This window comes from Denticeps clupeoides, chromosome 7, assembly GCF_900700375.1.
Source record: "Denticeps clupeoides chromosome 7, fDenClu1.1, whole genome shotgun sequence".
NCBI classification, from domain to species: Eukaryota; Metazoa; Chordata; class Actinopteri; order Clupeiformes; family Denticipitidae; genus Denticeps; species Denticeps clupeoides.
This window is the reverse complement of record NC_041713.1, coordinates 9,428,081-9,449,043: the sequence shown is the minus strand read 5'-3', so window position 1 is coordinate 9,449,043 and position 20,963 is coordinate 9,428,081. Positions and strand designations below refer to the sequence as shown.

Here is a 20,963-nt window from a genome sequence, read left to right as displayed (position 1 = left end):
ACCAAATCAGGGACTATCCAGAGGACTGCAGCTCAATAAAAGTGCTGGGTTTTCAGTCTGTTTTCCAAATTCTAATTTCATTTACAAACTAAAATATTGTACATCTGTCAGCGTGTAATTCGTGTCAGTAGCCAACATAAGAGCAGCTTAACATTTTCACCTTGTATGATACACAGTAAATTAAACCCTTTACACTGAGCTCATTCACAATGCTTGAGATTTTTGTTTTGAAATTTAGTTCTTTTTAATAGTTATTTAATCCATCAGTGTTCAAATGAGCAGTGTCTGCTTATTCATTCCACCTGGTCCTTAGTACATTTATTAGATGACATTCTAATAAATGGGGCAGTGGTGGCCTAGCGGTTAAGGAAGCGGCCCCGTAATCAGAAGGTTGCCGGTTCAAATCCTGACCCGCCAAGGTGCCGCTGAGGTGTCACTGAGCAAAGCACCGTCCCCACATACTGCTCCCTGGGCGCCTGTCATGGCTGCCCACTGCTCATTCAGGGTGATGGGTTAAATGCAGAGGACAAATTTCACTGTGTGCACCGTGTGCTGTGCTGCTGTGTATTACATGTGACAATCACTTCACTTTTTTTTTTTTCTCAAAGTATTTGTTGAAGTTTACTTATGTACTTATAAAATAGTACAATGTGCACAATACATAATAACATTTATGTTAAGCTAAATATTTTTGTGAGTAAAGGGAACAGAGAGGTACAGAATGAAGTCATCATATCAGAAAAAAATGATCCATATGATCACCAGAAATGTAATGTGTGCTGGCTGCAGTGCCTCAGATTTGACAGTAGAGGGCAGCAGAGCTTCTCACACCGCCAGGAGGCGATCTAGTGCTGTCTAGTACTGCAAACTCGCCGTGGTTTCTGCAGCCAGCCAGTATATGTTGGCTCTCCGCTTTCCAAAATACACATCTTATCGAGCTTCAAGCCCAGTAAAACTACACCTGAGCTGCTTGTAAAGAACAACATGTTTCCCGACCAAGCAACAGCCACAGGACGTCAGCATGTCATACACCTGCAAGGATCCTTCATTTCCGATCATTTCAAATTTAATAATAATTTAATAGTTAGTAATCTTGGAATTTACCTAAATCAAATCACTAAATATCACTAAATACTTAAGTAATTATGTCATTTCAGATCCATTCATTTTGCCCATGTAACACAAATTGTGGAGTTCTGAGAAGTTGATCACTGGCGGATAAATGTGATTAGCTGTCATCGTGATACACAGAATGCGGTGCACGCAACGAAATGTGTCCTCTGTGTTTAACCCAACATCCCTTCCTAAGAAGTGACCAGTCATGAACGCCACCCAGTGAGTAGTGTGTGGGAATGGTACCTCAGTAGCAGCTAGTCAGTCCAGTCAAAAATTTGAAATTGGAAATTTGAAATAAATGACTGGAAGACAAAGAATTCAGGAAAAAAAAAAAACAATATGTCAAATGTCTCTGTGTGAATGCATGGATACATGCTGATTCTGCATTTTCAGGCAAGTGAACAGTTTCAAGTGCAAGAGGGAGGGTGTGTTAGGTTCTCAGTTACCACATGTGGGAACGTGGTCCGACAGGATCCAAATTTCCCAGAGAGTCTCTGGCTTAATTGGTGGACACAAATATAAATTAAAATTGTAGTAGATTTTGTCGACAAACTGAGTCTGAACCATTACGTTGCTGCGATCTCCAGATCCTGCAGGTTCACTCTACAACATTTGCAAGATTAGGCCTTTTCTCTCACAACAGGTTACGCAGCTCCTCGTCCAGGCAGTGGTCATCTCCAAACCCGACTATTATAGGCCTCTGCAGTCACCATAAAACCACTCCAAATGATCCAAAATGTGGCAGCCCGTCTCATCTTTGATCAGCCAAAATACACCCATGTCACGCCTCTTCTCACCCAGATCTGCAAATGAAATAAGACTGAAAATTCGCTCTTCATGGGGTCTCCGATTCCAATCAACTGTGTTCTCCTTTGTTGTCACTGGCTGGTGGAACAACTTGCCCTGCTCCATTCGACTAGCCGAGACTACTACCACCTTTAAGAAGCAGTTGAAAACCCGCTTATTCAAAAAGTATTTCAGACAAATCTAACACTTATACACACACATGCACATACACTGCACAAAATAATAATAAAAAAAGAAATTCTTCGTCTTAACCATTTCCGAGCATGTACTTTTTCTGACAAGTTAGGCCTTATCAGGGCTCTTAGTTTTTGTAAACTCAAAAGCTATAGAAATCGAACGAGAATTGCTGGTGTCTTCCTCTTGTAAGTTGCTTTGGATAAAAGTGGCTGCAAAATAAAGTAAAGTAAAGAATTTAATTGCTTCTGTTTATGTATCAATCATACATGATATATAGACCTCATCATCAGTCATGCACCACAATTATGCAATTATAATCAAAGGTTAAACTTGTTAGATTACTATTTCTCTAACTTACCTAGCAGTTAATGAAGCGGCCCCATGATCAGAAGGTTGCCGGTTCGAATCCCGATTCGCCACTGAGTTGCCACTGAGCAAAGTACCGTCCCCACACACTGCCCACCTGTCATGGCTGCCCACTCCTTACTAAGGGCAATGGTTAAATGCAGAGGACACATTTCATGGTATGCACCGTGTGCTGTGCTGCATTGTTTCACAATGACAATCACTTTCACTTCACTATTAAAAGAATACTATTTTCTCGCTGTGCTTTTGTACTGGATTGCACTTCAAGATCTTTTGATTTGAATAAACATGTAAGCATTTTGTAAAGATTTTTTAGGTGAGATGCAGAGCAGTCTCGTTGGCTGCTGTTCTGAATGTCCATGCCAAGCAAGGAGTCCAGCAAGCAGGTACGAGCAGAATAATAAAAACCGATGAGGGACGATCCTGTCATCCTGATACTCCTCCCTCATCTGTCACTCACACCACCGACTGCCTCCTCCGCAGGTGATCACAGACAATCAATACAGCATACGTTTCCAGGGGGGGCTACATCCCCGAGCAAACAGATGAGCGAGGGGCATGAGGGGACAAGCTGAGGGCACTGATTTTCCCTTCACTTCACTTACAAAATAACAATCCATGTCGGATTTCTATTTAATGCCACTCTCATATGACTTGTATTAAATTATTACAGCAAACTTTGTGTACATTAATAATTCAATGCATCATGAAATATATTAAAGTGTTTAAATGTTAAAGATCATGGACAACTAAAATTTGTTCATGCTCTATCTATGATGCGCCTTTAATTTTGCTCTTAATTGCCAAACAACCTCCATCAATCAACGTCCAAAAACCAGTGCGTGATGTGCAGGTGGGTACGCCAGCGTACGTGGGACGATCTCCATCACAATGAAGTGAAGAAGAATGGCTGCAGCACTTGGGGAACTGCGATTGGGTCAGAGGTCAGCGGATCCCTCTTTAGGTCGCACCTGGCTCGCGGGCAGATGGACACACCAGTGGGCCTGTGTCACCCGAGGTGTGACTTTACGTTACAAATAGCTTTTTAAGAAACAGCCAAAAATAGATGTGGTCACCAAGCAAGTTTGGAGATTCTGCAGCTTACATTTATATCTCTAGTTCCATCTATTTATTCATTTTATAAGGATTTTACATTCAGGGAAAGATCTGAGCCTATTAAGTTGGTCTTCATTTCAACGTGTTTTTACCATGTGAAAGTGAAAGAACTTCTGTTTCTAGAGATCAGCTCCCACATTTGAGTTTTTATAATAGATTAAAAACGTAGCCGTAAGAGAATAAACCTTTAGCCTTACATATGTTGCTGTTGCAGGCAATATCCAGGCTATATAAAACATAGACAACTTGTGACCAAATATAAGTCCATATAAGAGGCTTTGGCAGACTGAGGCTGGTCCTCCACCATGACCCGGATCAGCAAGTAAGACCCATGATTTACACCACATTAGAAATACACCCTCAAAGTAGTTTTCACCTCTAAAAAAATGATCACATCCATTATCAAATCGTGTTAAAATCATGCCTAATAATTCCTTACTCCCTTACATACAGAATCTATTGAACTTTCTACAAGTAGCAAATGTATTAGATTGAAGTAAAAGTAACATCAACAGTTGAACGATTTTGTTAACTGCATTGTATTCACCATTAAGAGCCATTTTTGTTTGTTTAGAACGCAAATACTTATCTTTAATTAATATGCACAGTGATGTGCAGGCTGCTAAATGTGAAATTTTTTTTACTAGGATGGTCATCCTCTTTAATAGGTATTTTGATTGGGGGAAAAAAAGTAGTTTGATGTGACGTATGCGGGTGGTCAGCCGTGGCTGAGGCCCACATCTCCAGTCGCTCTGTCCGTCACCAGCTGTTGAGTGTCTCTGAAAGGTCTGCGTAAATTGGTTTCAGTTGCCAGTGCCAAAGGGGCCCTCCAGGAGCAGACTCAAGTCAGCAATAAATTGCTCAGGGTGTGCATGTCTGTGTATGTGTGAGATGGGGGAAGGGGCGTGAGAGTCCGTCTCTGGCGTTCCAAGCACTGTACCCGCCCCCCACGACCACCCCTCCCGCCATCTCTTCCCTTACAGCCCCCCATTGTGCCATCAACAATTTGCCTTGATTGTAGCAAGTGGAAAATCAATATGCTCTTAAAACGGCAACCCAGGCTTATTTCTTGGGTTTGGCCTTGACAAAAGTGAGCGGCTTAATTGATTAGCTTGGCCCACGAGCTGATCTTTCTCCTGCCACATATCAAACGGCCCATGTGGTTTGGCTCTGGAGAGCGGGAGTGAATGGACCGTGACAATTAGATCTTCACTGTACCCCTCGTCCATCCTTGGCTCCGCTTATCGGGCTAAATCACCGCCATGAATCACGTGGGCTGATTGGACTGCCGATACTAGGGAGGCTGAGACGGGTTATTATGACAGACTGGGCAAGTGGCACTGTGGTGCAGAGGTAATCACTGCCTGCCTTAAGCAAGAATACTGCGCGGCTGGTGGTCGGCCATCTCCCATGAGCCCTCTTTTGTTTTATGAGGTGCTCTCTGAGAGTCATGCTCTTCATTCACAAATCCATACCTGCATAGGATGCATTTATCAAGCCCTGATGACATCAGTTGCGTGTAGCTTTCGGTGATTCAGGACTCTGGGCTTTAATTGAAAATTTTAACAGGGGCTCTGGGAGCCTAACAAACTTTCATTTAAATGCAAATTCACGTGCTGAATGATTAAATTGGAAATAGAATTGATGCCAGTCTTATCTAAGTCATACTGTAAATTATGGAATGGTGGGATGTGTTATGGTCAGTTTGGGGACAGTTTCAATATTGCTGTGTCAGACACTAATAACTAAGCCCTTTTTAAATACTCTTTACAGGCAGTGTACGTATGACAAAATAGACTTGTCTCCAACTCCAGTACTGACTTTGGTTGGGCTTGTGTGACCTATAGGAATTACTGGCAGCATACTGCCTAAATTCATCTAGCAGTCAGTACATTTTACTCAGTGTTAACTTGTGTCTGAATAATATGTATGATCACAGTTTGGATGTAACAGAATACATATGATAGTGATATGTATTCAGTGTACAAAATAACAACAACACAAAGTGACTGAATTCAGTCCACATTACATTTACAAGGCAGTTAATCTCTATTTTAAAAAACAGGAATATATCAGATGGAATATATTAGTTTCAACATTAAAATAAAAAAAAAAGTTTGGCATTCAAAAATAATTATGTAAAAATAATTTGGCCGTATTTATGCTGATATGATGTCCCTTTGATGTCCCTTCTTGTATGATTTTGATGGTGACTCAGCTATTGTCTTTAAATTGTGATAAACCCCCCACGCGTGAAGGTGAAGTAAACATGTTTCTCCTTCACACACTCATATCCTGATGTGCTTGACAGTCAATTATAAATAATGTTCATCTTGCGATTTTATTAATGTCTGTAAATGTAAAAGAAAAAAACACTACCTGTTTCAAATTTGGGTTTTACATGTATTTCAAAATACATTTTTAAAATGTACCCTAAAAAATTATTTCATATTTTTATTATTTGTAATATTGAAATATTTTACTGAATACATTTATAGCAGTGCATTCCGTGTTCAATTTTCAGTGTTTTGCCCAATCCTGTATATAGCATCACATAATAACATGTGTTCTGATAACAGTTAATGAAAATAATTTTGGTACACATCACATAGCCAGCTATTTTAATGAATTGTTTTGTTGTTCATAATACATGCATACAGATATAAGACATTAAGAGAAAAAAAATCTTCGATATGGAGATAAGAGTCTTGCACTGCCACCTTTTTAACATTCCTGCAGTGTGAGGCGCAAGGTAATAAAATAGGCTGTGTGGGTCTGTTGGGCTGAGGAGGTGATCAATAGCTGTGGTGGTTGTGGTGGGAGGGGGGGCAGATGTCATCCTCTCATCCCTTTGCTACGTTTACGCCCACGCCGTGTCATTGTCTCATCACCCATCCTAGGAAAAAAAAACAGGCGATGGTCTGCTCCGATAGCAAGTGGAGATGCTATTTGTTTTTTTAACTAGATGAAGAGGATCTGGGCACGTCCTGTCACCAAAGTGCATTATTACACTGATAGACTCTGGCTGCCTGCTACCCTCGTACTTGGGGTCAGGGGGAAAAGACGGATGGCTTGGAGGGGTGGCAATTAATAATGTTTTTACACGAGCAATGGAGCCATGCAAGAACAGGCCCGATGGATCACGGGCACTATTGAAATGTGCAGGTGAATTGATTGGTCTTTGCGTAGAAATCATTAGGTTTAATTGAAGGCATGTTGGGGTGTGAGAGGGCATGAGGCAAGTAGGAAGGAGAGAGAAAATGGGAGAGCATTCAGATTTACTGACATTAAAAACTGAGAAAACGGCTGACTAATAACAAAAGGCTTTGAGAAATGGCACGTTTCAAGCACTCAAACTGGTGTGCTGACAGAAAAGATCTATGTTATTTACAGTTAAATTCAGTTTATTCTAACATTCAGGAGAAGCCTACGTGGGACATTTTAAAGCCCCGTTATAAGAATGTAGCTCAGCATATTGACAAGGGTGTTTGATTAGTCCAGATTAAGGAAGTATGGGTTCCTAAACTTTATTAAGTGGTCTATTTTGTTTGCAGAGGACCTGCGATGAAATTCATGTGGCAGTGGTATGGCCTAGCTGGTATGGAAGCTAACTTGAAATCAGAAAGTTGCTGGTTCGAATCCTGAACTGCCAAGGTTCCACTGAGTTACCACTGAACAAAGCACCGTCCCCACACACTGCTCCCCAGGCGCCTGTCATGGCTGCCCACTTCTCCTTCAGGGAATGGGTTGAATGGAGAGACCACATTTCACTGTGTGCACTGGGTGCTGTGCTGTGGTGTGTCACATGTGACAACTAATCACTCATGGCCATGGAAGCGTGAGGCTAAAATGGTAATTAATGTGCCATCGCATTTTTAATATATTTTAATAACTAATAATTACTTATCTTTAATATACAGAAAACAACCAAGTTTTCCTTATATTTATCTGTCTATTCCTCTAAATCCTAAAGATAAACTTGATGTGACATTATTTTGTTTATTATAGTGCCCTATGAGTTTAATGTTGCTATCCTAGTTAGTGTTTTCATTTAAAATATTAAGATGGAATGCAATATTGTGAAAACACATAGATGGACAAATACTCGAAAAGCTCCCACACACAGTATTCCTCTTCGACTCTTTGAACTGCTGCAGTCAGCTAGCCTGCTATGCAGCATTCATCAAGTCACCACAGATTTTTACAGCTTCCCTGGTTAGCCTTGATAGTTGTTGATGTGCCCACACTGTTTACAGTCCTCACCACATGGGCGGAGTCAACCATGTTTACACCTCCAACTGTACTCTTTTCAACATCTTTCTTCCTCATGTAAAATATTTGTGTTTTCTTTGTCTTATTATAAGTTTGCCATTGAAAAGCATAAATGTGGAAAAATATATATTCTCCATGATTCTGCTGATGAATCATGATTTAAGATGTTTGGTAGTAAGTTTGGCATGGCTTGGCTTGTGACAGGTTTATCTGTGCCACATGTTAGACGTAGTAAATTTGTAGGATTCAGAGGTACTCTGCACACTCCAATCTGTAGACCAACAGTCTTGTCAAGCTAAGGAACAGGGGCAACAATAATACGTAACAATATACTTTAAAAATATTACTTTACTTTTACTTTACTTTATTTGGCAGACGCTTTTATCCAAAGCGACTTACAATGGGAAGACACCAGCAATTCTCGTTCGATTTCTATAGAAATATAGAATATTAATATTTTAAATCCCAGAAATAACCAACTGCTGACTTCTTGGACTGAAGTGTTATTCAGGGACTCTGAATAACATTGTCTGTAAGCCAGAGATGTAATTTCATGATTTAATTCCTGATTTCTTTCTCTAGTTAACAGCTATAGAAGGCATTATTATTAAAATAATCACATATGATCTATTGCTGTCAGTTTCTGGTGGCCTGGAGAAATGCTGAGAAGTTTTTTGTGGTTTAGGGGTGGGGAGTGTTGGTTTCAGTTGGGAGTAGGGGGTCTAGCCCTTTAGGCAACTCTGGATTATGAGCAGCTGGTTGTCTGTAAAGACAGTGGGCAACACCGTGGCAGCCAGGAATGGCAGCTCTCCGGTTACAGTACCTGTCCATAAAAAAACCCTTGCCCTTCTGGTTCTGCTCTCTCCCTCCACGACCCCCCAGGGTTCTCCTCTGTGTGTGCTGGAACTCACGAATGATGAAAGCTGGACCGCGGCGGCAGTCTCACAAATGAGTGGTATAGAGACTCTTGTTTACAGGCATATGTTTGATGTGTAGTCATGCTTAGGGGGTGTCTGACGTCTCATTGAGATTGAAGGTTGACTGGGGAGGTCTTTTGGTCTTGCATGGCGGAAGGTGTGATATGACGTCATTTGTGACGTGATGTTTGTCAAGCTATGTTTGAAGCTAATACGTTTCCAGGTATGAGCAAGGTAATAGTAACAGTACATCCGAGATCAGTTTCCCCTTTATTTCAGACAGGGTTTAAACCAGACACAGTTTCAGCGTTGAATCTTGTGTTAAAAATATCTGACATACCGTTTGACATTCAGAAGCTGATGAAGGGCTTATGAGCCCAGTTCCTTGAAGAGCCCCCTATATCCCCCCTCCTTATAAGAGACTGCTTTACTGTGTTGTGCACTGCACACCTTCTTTTTTACTAGGCACGGAGAAGGCTTAACAGTTTTAGAAATGAGTAATAAGCACCATGTGAACGGTGCAGGCCCTAAATTGAGCCAGCTCTGAAACTGTTTACAAGAGGCAGTGCCTTTTTAAGAGTCTGTCTTCTCTGACTGTGGAAAGTCAAATTGCCCTCTGCTTAATTATGGTCAGGGTGTATGAGTTTTACTGGGCCCAGTCACAAATGCAATATACCCAACTATTTCATTTTACTCATTTTTATTTTTTTTTGGAGGTTAATTCTATTTAAATTTGCCAATATATTCACCCATTAGCAATTAATGAAATAATTACGTTCAGGCTGTCATAACTGTGGTAGACAGCCGTGCAACTGTGATTGTGGCTTTTGTGGTTTTGGCAACGCTCCGTAAATGGAGACTGTGGCTTTTGCTCTCATTGGCCAACAGGTGGCAGTAGAGGGCCTTTTATCTATATCTGTGCCGCATTTGCTGGTCCCTTGTTGGGCACAAGGGAAATAAGTCGCTTTTGTGCCAACATGACATCTCAACAGTGTACTGCTCTGTGGAAACAACAGAATGGCCATTTGGTGTCATATTGTTCAATTTAACTGTGACAACAAACATGTTTCATGAGGTTGAACAGAATAGAATAAAATATTCCCATGTACTCGTGCTCTTAGTGCTGTTTGACAGTTTTCTTTCTGATGACTACAGAAAGAGGTTGATAGTGTGCTATGTTTTAAACTGAGCCCTGTTGTTCAGTCTGTTGTATCATTGTTTGAGTGAAATATGATTGCTATATCAAACATACATATATAGATCACAAATTATATGATTATTGTACAGCAGTAAAAATTAAACACCTACTCCTACTTCTGAAAATTCAGTGTGCTGAACGTTCTGAAAATTTTGTGAAAGACAAAAGAAATTGGCAGACTTTAGGACCATGAAAGCTCCAAGCGTGCTGCACAAGTCCATAAAATTGTGGCATGTCCCGTTGGCAGGCACTGGTTAGCCTATTCTGCATTCAGGCCATGCCATGTGCAGCTCACTATTCAGACAATCTCGCCTGACTCACATACTCCCCGCAGTACACACAGATGATATAAAATGGAAGCCTCAGCACATAAACACTATATGAAACCGCAAAACACACAGGAATAACAATATACACAACCGCACTGTACTTAATGCCATAATTCACATACCCACACTGTTAAACCTAGTCAGAAACACAAAAAAGACAGACTCATACTCACATTCAGACATACCTTTGTTTGTGCAACCACACACCTCATGCGAAATTGTTAAATTAACTGTTTTATTGTGTTAACGAAAATACACTATGGGCTAATGTTTTATTGTAAACAATGCCACACACTCATTTAGATTTATTCATGTTTTCTACAACTTTTGGAAATGTTTCAATCTTGCCCTTTGACAATTTCAGTTTTAAAGACTTGACCAAAAGAAACAAACTGTTCAAATAAACTTTTTAGCACAATGGCTCCAGTGTATGGTAGAAACAAATGGCTCTGTCAACCAGTTCGAGCTTTTTGCAGCATAAAAAATGTTAATGTCTTCTTAAGATTCAAAAGCCTATTTATTTTATAAGATTTAAAAGCTAATTATGACCAGTCTGGAAGTTTACGGAAAATCAAAAGGGAATATGAAGGGTTTTGTGCATGGAAAAAGTGTCACAGGGGAAAGAGTATTCACAATTTTAGGCATGAGCGGATTGTTATATATTTATGTAAAAAGAATGGTGGGAGGAGCCTAGTGGGTAAAACACTTGCCTGGGAACCTGAAGATCCGTGTTGAAACCCCAGTTATGACCATTGGATTGGGTCCCTGAGGAAGACACAGTTGCTATAGGGGGACCATCCCTGTAACTACTGACTGTAAGTCACTGTGGATATGGCCGTCTGATAAATGCTGTGAGTAGTTTGATGTTGAATGTGATCTGAAATACTATTGTTGTGTTGGTAGATAGGCCAGTGTTTCTCAAAGAACAGTGTTTCCTTGAAGAACATCTGCCAGGAGGTTTTTGTTACCAACCCACATATCTTCGCAATCTGCCCTATTCATTATTAGGCCATTAAGTAACACCTGAGCCTAATTAAGGTAGGGCTGGAGTGAGGACCCTCAAGGAACGTCCTCAAGGAACGTCTTTGGGAAACATTTAGATAAGTCATCAAACACATTCACCGTCAGTGTAACATATTTTCCTCCATGCAGTTTTTGCTGTATCCTCGCTTCTTCCTTTTTCCACGTCTAAGGCCGCTACACCTGGGCATCTTTGTCATTGGCAAACACACCGAGAACACACAGGCTGCAGGACTGCCCCAGAGGAACTCAGTGAAATATTTATATGGTTCTACATAAACTTTTCTCAATGCTCATAAATACACATTTTAAATGCAGTGATTTTTCAAGTCTTCACAGTTGTCATCGGTGCTTTAGCTAACATGAAAACCAGACTACTGGTCTCATATAATGTTTCTATTGTTTATTATTAATGTTGTTGTACAGCATATTAAGAGTAAAATATTATTCATATATTAGTACAGAATTGGGTTTCTCATAAGGGGAAAAGATAGTTTATTGACTATTCAGATTTTACTATTGGCATTTGCAGCATAAACTGAACAGGAACTATAGGTTTAAAATATTGAAATATTTGAAGCATAAATATTCTAAGCATAAATGATAATAAGCATAAGTCTTATGCAGTCTATATAGCATTATGTAGCAAAAATGGCTAAATAAAACGCAACTAAAAGTTATCATGTTGTAGTACTTAATATGTTCTCTGTAGTCAAGAAAGTTAATCAATTACAGGAATTCTGGGAGTGACCATAGTTTTACATTGTTGTCTTTTCAATTTGTTCCTCTTAAAACTATCAACTGCACTTGATACAATGACTCATCAGTCACTGATGTCAATAGTAACAATACTTGGCATCCGGCCATGTCAAACTGACTCGTAACAGAAGGGTTGTGGGTTAAAATTCTGAACCGTCAAGGAATCGTCCCCACACACTGCACCCTGTGTGCCTTTCATGGCTGCCCACTGCTTAATAAGGGTGATGGGTTAATTTTGTTGTGTGCACTGTGTTCTGTGCTGTGCTGTGTAACACGATGACAAAAACAATCATTTTCACTTTTCACTTAATATTGTCTTCAAACGTGTTTTTTTTCCCCCACAAGGTGTATAGACACCACATTATGTTTAAAAAAAAATCACATATTACATTGCATATGGGATTAACTGTGATAACTGGTTGATGCTGGGGTGCCTTGGTCCACAATTCATCTGTCTCTATTTCAGTTGTTTCTTCATTCAACTATTTCACTGATATCGCTCAGTTTCTGTCTTTTATGAACGAGACTGGTTAATTAGGCAGAGAGAAGCTTCACGTCTGGAATGGCCATTGTGATTTACCACTTCAGCCTGTAAATCTGGGAACATTCCTGCTGTAAGATGGCCTCCATGTTGTTCGCACAGCTGGGCTCACAGGGGTGATCGCTGCAGTGGGAGGCCATTTGTTGTGACACAGTGGAAGAAGCTCACAAACCTTTGCCCACAGAAGGTGTCTCTTCTGGCCAACAAAATGCTGATGATGCGGTTGTATTAGTCACAGAAGACCTTTGCATAACCCATGGTGGTGCTAACCAACAGCTGTTTGTCTAAATCATTGACATAATTTTGCACAGAAAGTGTGTCCTCCTCTTGCTTTATTTCCCTGCGGAACATATTTGATAATGCCCAGTTGGTTCGTTCAAATTTGTGTGCATAATTTCAAGAACGGAAAGTACGTGAGTCTCAAAGAACTGGTTCAATGAATGGCATTATAATGAAGTTGAAATGAAACATTAACATTTTTTGATAAAGTCATGGTGATACACTGCTGCACATCAAAATCAGGGTACATCCAAGCTCTTTCAACCACATTAAACGCTTACAGAAGACCAAGAGCAAATAAAAAGGCTTGAAAAGCAGAGAGAAAAGCAAAATGCAAATGTTAATGTCAACAATGCTAACAGGGCAATGTGTCATGTGAAATTTTGACATCTGGTACATGAGAACAAGTTAGCCTGTTAGCACGCTAACATCAACAATGGTAACTGGGCATGACCTTGGTGCATCACATGAAATTTGGTGACTTTTGGGACATGCAAAAAAAAAGTATCACGTTAGCACGCTAACACTAACGTCAAAAATGCTGACAAGGCTCGACCACGATGTGTCACACAAAATTTGGTGACGTTTGGGACATGTTGAAAATTTTCATGTTATGCTAGCATATTAAAATCAACAATGCAATTGTGTGCGTGGCCCTGATGTGTCATGTGAAATTTGGTGACAATTGAGCGTTAGCATGTTTATGATGTTAATGGGGGTGGCCAAGTAATTGTTTTGCTTGGAAGGCTGAAAGTAAGTCCATTGTTGTTGTGTAAAATTAAAGGGCATCAATGGAAGAATGGAGGGATAAAAAAAAATAAGGCAGAGTTGTCATAAGTTTCAATATGTTGAATCATTTACATTTTACATTTACATTTACAGCATTTATCAGACACCCTTATCCAGAGTGGCTTACAATCAGTAGTTACAGGGACAGTCCCCCCCTGGAGACACACTGGAGGACACAATGGTAGTAAGTGGGATTTGAACCTGGGTCTCTCAGGTGAGTGTGTTACCCACTAGACCCACTATATGTGTGTGTGTTTGCGTGTGTGTGTGTGTACAATGGATGTATAATGTAAACTGTACGAGTTTTTTCATTCAGAAAAGTTGGAATAATAATAATATTAAAGAAGCCAAATTAATTAGTTCTTGGATGCATTATTGGTTTAAACTGTGTTTTTCGATTCAAGACAATAACTGTGACATGCAGCAGGGTGCGTTGTGTTATTAAGTTACTAGCCTCCTTACCCAAAACTAGGGCTCATTCAAACTATCCAACTAAAGGTAAATTACAGCAGGTCTCCACTCCCCCATGAAACCGTATGGACAGGGTTTTGGTTTGTGTTTGTGCAACTGGATTTAGATGGAAAATCCCTCCTCTGTTGAAGCCACATCAATAACCCCATACCATAACTCCATAAACTGTGACAATTTCAGACCATTGTTCACTCCAATTCAATTTGATCACAGATTATACAGTGGTGCAAAAAAAGTATGTCAGCCACTGATTGTGCAAGTAGACCCAAAGATGAGAGAGGTCTATAACTTTCATCATAGGTACACTTCAACTGTGAGAGGCAGAATGTAAAAAATATTGTATGATTTCAAATTTCAAATAATTTATTTGTATACTGCTGCAGAAAAGTGTTTGGTCAATAGCAAACGTTTATCTTAACGCTTTGTAATGTAACCTCGATTGGTTCATCAAGTTCTATTTTGGTCTGACCATGTGACCTTTTGAGCACAGTAGGAATTTAATCCATGGAAATGTAATGTTTTACTAATACACATTTTTGTTACTGTGGTCCCAGCTCTCTTCATGTCTTTGACGTGTAGTTCTGGGCTGTTTCCTCACTGTTGTCTAGATCATTTGTTCCCCAAGAGGTGAGATCATGCATGGAGCCCCAGGCTGACGAAGATTATCATTTGTAATAATTGCTGCAACAGCAATTATCACCAAGCTGCTTGCCGATTGTAGATTTATTCGTCCCAGTCTTGTGCAGGTGTACGATCTTGTCCCTGGTGTCCTTAGATAGCTCTCTGGTCTTGGCCATGGTGGAAGTTTCGAGCCCATTTCGATGGTAACTTAAGCATGTTGTAAGTTGCTCTGGATAAGGGCGTCTGCCAAATGCCGTAAATGTAAATGCAAATGTAAATGTAAGTTGGAGTCTGATTATTTGAATGTGCAGACAGGTGTCTTTTATACAGATAACCAGTTCAAACAGGTGCCATTAATACAGGTAACAGGGATCCCAATCTGCCAAGGTGCCACTGAATAAACCGTCCCCACACACTGCTCCCAGGGCACCTGTCATGGCTGCCCACTGCTCACCAAAGGATGATGGGTTAAAAGCTGAGGACACATTTTGTTGAGTGCACGTGTGCTGTGCTGCAGTGTATCACAATGACAATCACTTCTCTTTCACTTAAATACTTATTTTCTGCTAGAAATACAAAAGACATTTTTTAAAAATAATATAATATGATTTCCTGTGGGACAACTTGCACAATCGGTTGCTGACAAATACTTTTTTGCCCCTCTGTATTATGGGGCAAAAAGTGTCATATGTTGTTTTACAAAAGATCAGTCATGTTACACAGCTCATGTAATGAGCAACATGTGTAATGCACAAATAAATACACAAATGATTTCGCATAAATGTCAAAATCCTGCAAAATGGGCTTCTGGTCAAGACAGGAATGCTGATTATAAAAACGCACCTTAACCTTATCTAATTTATTTCATGCAAATTGTTTAGCAAATTGCTGTGCCTTGCAGAATTACAGTGCTCCACTTGGGAGCACTTCTGACAAATATTTTTAAGGATTCAGAGAAATAGAAATGAGAATCAGTGACTTGTAACAAATTCACATTAAACCACAATTACAGACAGACTGGAAAAAACACAGACAGCTACAAAAAGACAAGCATTGGTTCGTCAGAAATGAAAGGTCCTGAAGTGAATCGAGCGGCTTTCAGTAAGCCTGGCGGTAGCATGCTTTAGAGAAATGGTGATACACCATTGGCCCGTCCCGCCACAGGATGTTGTAAAGATCACACAATAGCGTTCCCCAGACAATAGAAACCTTTTACTTTCCTCTCTTACTGCCTTCCCACAACTCTAAGAACTCATACTAATTTCCCAGAATGCCTGTCACTTCCTACCTATTAGACATTTATTGCATCAGTCACCTGCTTTAGTTGTTATTGTTACACTATATGGTCAACTGATACATTAACATTAATGCAAAAGTCTGGCAATGTTGTCTGGTAATTTTTCTCAGGTTTCTACGAAACACTAAAGAAATTAACTTAATAGAAAATGTGTATGCATGTTTGAGTTAATCTTCAAAATATAATTATACAAGTATATGTATAATTATGCAAAATTTGTCATCAAACATCATCATGACATAATGACTAGTGGCAGTGAGCCCTTCTTAAATTATTTGTTATGTGTACCAGGTCTTTTCATGATGGCTGTTGATGTATCGAGTACTACTATATTACAATTGCAGAGAATGCATGACTTTCTAAATGCCTGCAGGTTAATAATCATTTGTAAATTTGCAATTTGTTTTAGAACATTGTCTGATGACAATGCATAGACTTACATGATTCTTTTCAGAATTTATCTTATGTCAGGAATTATTAAGATACAAAAGACAATGACCATGCAATTTTAATCAGGTACCATGAGGATGATATCACATTCCAGTTCACTGTATGTCTAGCCGACCTGGCCCTGTACTCAGTAGAACACCTGAGCAGGTGTGTGGGCGAGACACAACACACCTGAGCAATGACAGGTGCTCAGAAGTCTAAGCATCGACTATAATCACATCAAAAAGGTCTTCAAGCAAATAAGTCATGAGCATAGGTTCCTCCTGTTTCCAAACTTCGATGACCACTGGATTATTTATTTTATGTGCGTGTTATATATATTTAATTGAATTTTTAAAATAATTAAAATATTTCCCAGATTACTTAAATCCATGCAGCGAAGTTCTTCTACTCTTGTAGGAAAAGAATGCCTGAAGTGGATAAGCAGGCTAAGAAAATGAATGGAATTAAAAGGATTTTGATAGTAAAAGCACTACTGCACATTACATGATAACACAAATCATTGCCACAAAAAAGTCTTTCCTGGTCAGTGCCCTGAATATCCTGAGCAACTGAAAGGATAGACATATAAAGTTAATTCATTTAATAACATATTTCTGAATATCACACTTCAACATTGTGATGTATAGGTAAGCAAATGGCATTAAATTATAGTGAGATTGTACTAAATTATATTTTTCCTGCATTCGCAAACACAGCATGCAGAGGTGTGAACGATTCTCTACCTGACCATCCATCGGCAACTAACTGCACCTGATGTGCACCTGCTCGTGTTTTGTCTTGCCGTCTGTTCTCAGCTCTGGTAGACGGAACCTCTGAGCCCATTTCCCCCCTCAAATAACAGCCATCGGAGCTGCATTCAGCAGCACTAAGCACAGTTATTAGTGGGCAGTGTCTGTGAGACCAAAGCACTAGCACCTCCACGTCCATGTTTTCATGCCATACAGTTCATGCACGTCATGTTAATATAGTTCATTTGTCTCATATTTTTGGTGCTGATTCCTGATGAGTAAAGGGGTTGTTATTATTATGAGAAATAAATAAATATAGGTTGAGTTCATAAATATTTATTAATTCACAACTTTGTCGTATATATACAGCACAGTTTCACAAGACATTCTTCAAATATTCTAAAGTAATAATGCTTATTTTGCAAACAAGTCATTTTTGTTTGTGAACTCTGGTTCAAGAACTTCTGCTGTGCTATGAGGTGCAAATACAATAAGGCACTATTGGGTTAGGAGACAGTCCACAACGTGAAAATATACGTCCTTTTCATATATTTACATTAAAAAAGCATTTATATTTAAAGAAGAAAAAAGACCAGTGTAAAAAAATGCAAAACTAACAACTAGCAGCTCACAGGTTTCATTTAACTTCACTGACGCTAAACTCACAGAATATAGAGTAACATGGCAGCACTGGCAAGCCAGCCACCATGTGCTTCTTCAGATTGACATCCCTTCATGATTGTGCATTTGCAAAATTGCTTTAAAAAACATTATTGTAAAGTGTGGCTATCCACATCGTTTCCTATCCAAAACCGAGGACTTCATCTTGGTAAAGGTACTTCCTCCCTGTGATTGAGCTTTACTCCTGAAGGCTTGGGACTACGAGACTGACTAATCCCAAGCATGGAGCCCCCTCTGGCCTTCAACCGTTGGTCTGGTCCCCAGTGAAGGCAATGGGGACAGAGGCAAGTGGGTGGATGGTGAATGGCAGGCGACGCGGGGTACAGTGGTGGTGGGGGAAGTCCATCCAGTCTAGGATAGGGGGAATGGGACATCCTTAGGGGATCCAGAGACCTCAGGTGGGTGCTGTAAGGGCCGGGGAGGGTGGAAGCAGCCGCCATCCCCAGGTGAGGGTACAGGTGTAGGGGAAGATGAGGTAGAAGAGGGTAGGGCAGGCTGGCGGCTGCCTGGCTCACCATAAGGGCGCAGAGGTTGGGGTCGAGAGGGTGGGGCCAGCTTAGGCTGTGTCTCTGTCTCTTGTCCTTCATGCGCCTGTTCTGGAACCACACCTGCGTTTGGGAGGGATCAGCGTTGAACACAACGACCCACGAACAACGCGACGAACCTTGAAATTGTGCGCGCAACGCGGCCGGACTCTGCTGCGCATGCGCGCGTTCCCAGCTCACCTTTATGGTGGTCTCGGGCAGGTTGAGCGCTGCAGCCAGCTCGCACCTCCTGGGCCGAGACACGTAGCTCTCCTTGCAATACTCCTGCTCGAGGCAGGAGAGCTGCTCGCGGGTGAAGGCGGTCCGGTGGCGCCGGTTCTGGTCCATTCCGTTCAGGAGCGAGGCGCGCGAGCACGGCTCCTCGTCGCCTTGGTCGCTGTCCGGCGGGGCGAGATGGGTGGCCGCCGACTCTCTGCCTTCGGCGACTAAAATACATAAACACACACACACACACACACACACACACACACACACACACATTATATATAGAGAGAGATTTATATACTGGACAATAACGTCACGATATATTTATACACGTGGCGGCGTTGTACAGTGAAGCAGGAAATTGCGTAAAATTTACATTTTCAAAAGTTGGCGCAATTCATTGTTGTATTAGCATCAATTATTCACCGAAGATTGGATATAAAATAGCGTTGGGGATTATGCATGTTTTAGATCGTGGATTGTACTCATTCAAAATGTTATAAAGTCCCTAGACCCGTCCTGAAATTAATGATTTTTTTTTTTGCCCTCCGTTAGATAGAAGAGGAAAAGGAGGATCGACTTACGCATATTTCGTGGCGTGCGACTTCCACAACTTAACCTGTGCCGAAGTAGACCAGATTCGGCGTTAGTCTCCAGATAGTCCTTTACAACAACAACAACACAAAAAAAACCCAGTCTCTTCCGAACAGGCTGGAGACCTGAACCCAAGTGGAAGGAGAAGAGATGGAGAAGAAAGCCTCCCTATCAGCCTTTTCGTCTTTTATATCTCCGAGCGGCTCCCGTCGCTGCCTAATGAGAGACGCGCTCTATCCGCCTCGGCGCCGCCCGGGCTGGCGGAGGGTAGGAGGTGTTAAACCGGCTTTGGTCTCCGACCTGCCTTTGTACTTTTGTTATGGAGAATTAAGATCGACCTCCCCTTGCCTAATGTCGCAGAAGGCCCTCGGTGGTGCGCAAGAACAACCGCCATTGTTCCGCGACGTTTGATGTTTGTGTTTTTTTGGAAATCAATCATTAGAATACAAATGTTAGTGACGTTGCGGGGGGGGGGGGGGGGGGTCGTCGCCTCCAAAAGAAAAGGGCCTTTTGGAAATATGGCTACGGATCGCCCGGTCGTTATGTTCACTATGTTCACTATGATGAATCAAACTCCAGAGAAGGTTCGCTTGGTATGGATGAACGCCAGAGGATTGCAGTTGGAATAAATGCCGTTTGTGTTTTTCATCGGACGTCGTAAACCGATACGTGTCGAGATTATTATAGCTGTTTTAATTTATGCCTTACATTAAAAGCCCCTTTTTTCTGGTGTGAACAACCTGGCCGGTAATAACGAGCGTTGGACTGGAATGTACCGGGCCGCACGTCGGTTCGAACGATACGGTGATTTAAACAGACCGGTATCCCCGGTAATTATGGGGTGTGAGCGTCGGATTGCATAAAGGTGTGAAACAGCCACGCCCCGATGCTGCTGCATCTGTAAAAATTACTCACCATTTACACCAGCCAGAAGGATTAATGATCTGCTGGCTGTAACGTTGCATGACGTTAAAATATGTCACACTGGTATCGAGTCAGTGTGTGATCGTCATATGACGGCACTCATTGCACAGGAAGTGTCGCTTGTGTCGCCTGACAAATGACCCCGCTGAAAGGGACCAAAGTCGGGCCTGGGGGGGCTGGGGACAGAGGGGACACCGGCCACGCCGCGCCGTCTCGCTGCCCGGCGCCAATAAACGTCGCGGTCGCGCGTCTCGCGAGAGTCACGCCGTCGGCGGAGCACGTGGTGCGCTCCGGCGCGCGCTCCCGGTAGCGCGCAGATGATCGTCGGCGATTGTCATTCATCGCCGGTTTTGTCTTTGATCGCGCGTCGTCGGCGGCGGGCTCCGCGATGACTGGCGGTCAAATGGGTGCGAGACGTGCGGCGTTTTTTGGGGTGACTTATTAGACAAAAGTATTTTTTTTTTTATGCTAACGTACGTTTTCGATGAAATTTTATATCAAACATTTGTTGGATAAAAACGTTGACCTTTGCCCCCACCATTGGGTGCACTCGCCCTCATACACCCAGAAAAGCAATTTAGCTGCAAAACGTACGTAACGCGCCGCAGAAAACTATTTCGGGGGACAGGGACAATCCTGTTAAAGATATAAAGGCAGTAATAAACTTTAAAGCTCTGATTAAGCCGCGGTTTCAGCTTTAATGTGAAATGCGCGCATTAAATGCTTTTTGGAAACGGGATTGGAGGGTGTTGTAAACAA

At 41.3% G+C, this 20,963-nt stretch overlaps 1 protein-coding gene across 1 annotated transcript; it reads right to left on the bottom strand.

The window, feature by feature from the left end:
* Positions 1 to 18,077: 18,077 nt before the first annotated feature.
* Positions 18,078 to 20,546, bottom strand: LOC114793794 (homeobox protein XHOX-3-like). Its single transcript, XM_028985925.1, has 3 exons — positions 20,339 to 20,546; positions 18,663 to 18,907; positions 18,078 to 18,545 (listed from the first exon to the last, which is right to left on the bottom strand). Exons 1-3 carry the CDS (start codon positions 20,544 to 20,546, stop codon positions 18,078 to 18,080), a joined length of 921 nt encoding a protein of 306 aa, XP_028841758.1.
* Between the last annotated feature and the right edge of the window lie 417 nt (positions 20,547 to 20,963).

Bases quoted from the DNA above. Each gene is read 5' to 3' on its own strand.
- LOC114793794 (XM_028985925.1), bottom strand. From the start codon at position 20,546: ATGAATGACAATCGCCGACGATCATCTGCGCGCTACCGGGAGCGCGCG. The intron at 18,908-20,338 runs GTCAGGCGACAC...TATGTATTTTAG, and splicing joins CCCTTTCAGCGGGGTCATTT to TCGCCGAAGGCAGAGAGTCG. The intron at 18,546-18,662 runs GTGAGCTGGGAA...TCCCAAACGCAG, and splicing joins TGCCCGAGACCACCATAAAG to GTGTGGTTCCAGAACAGGCG.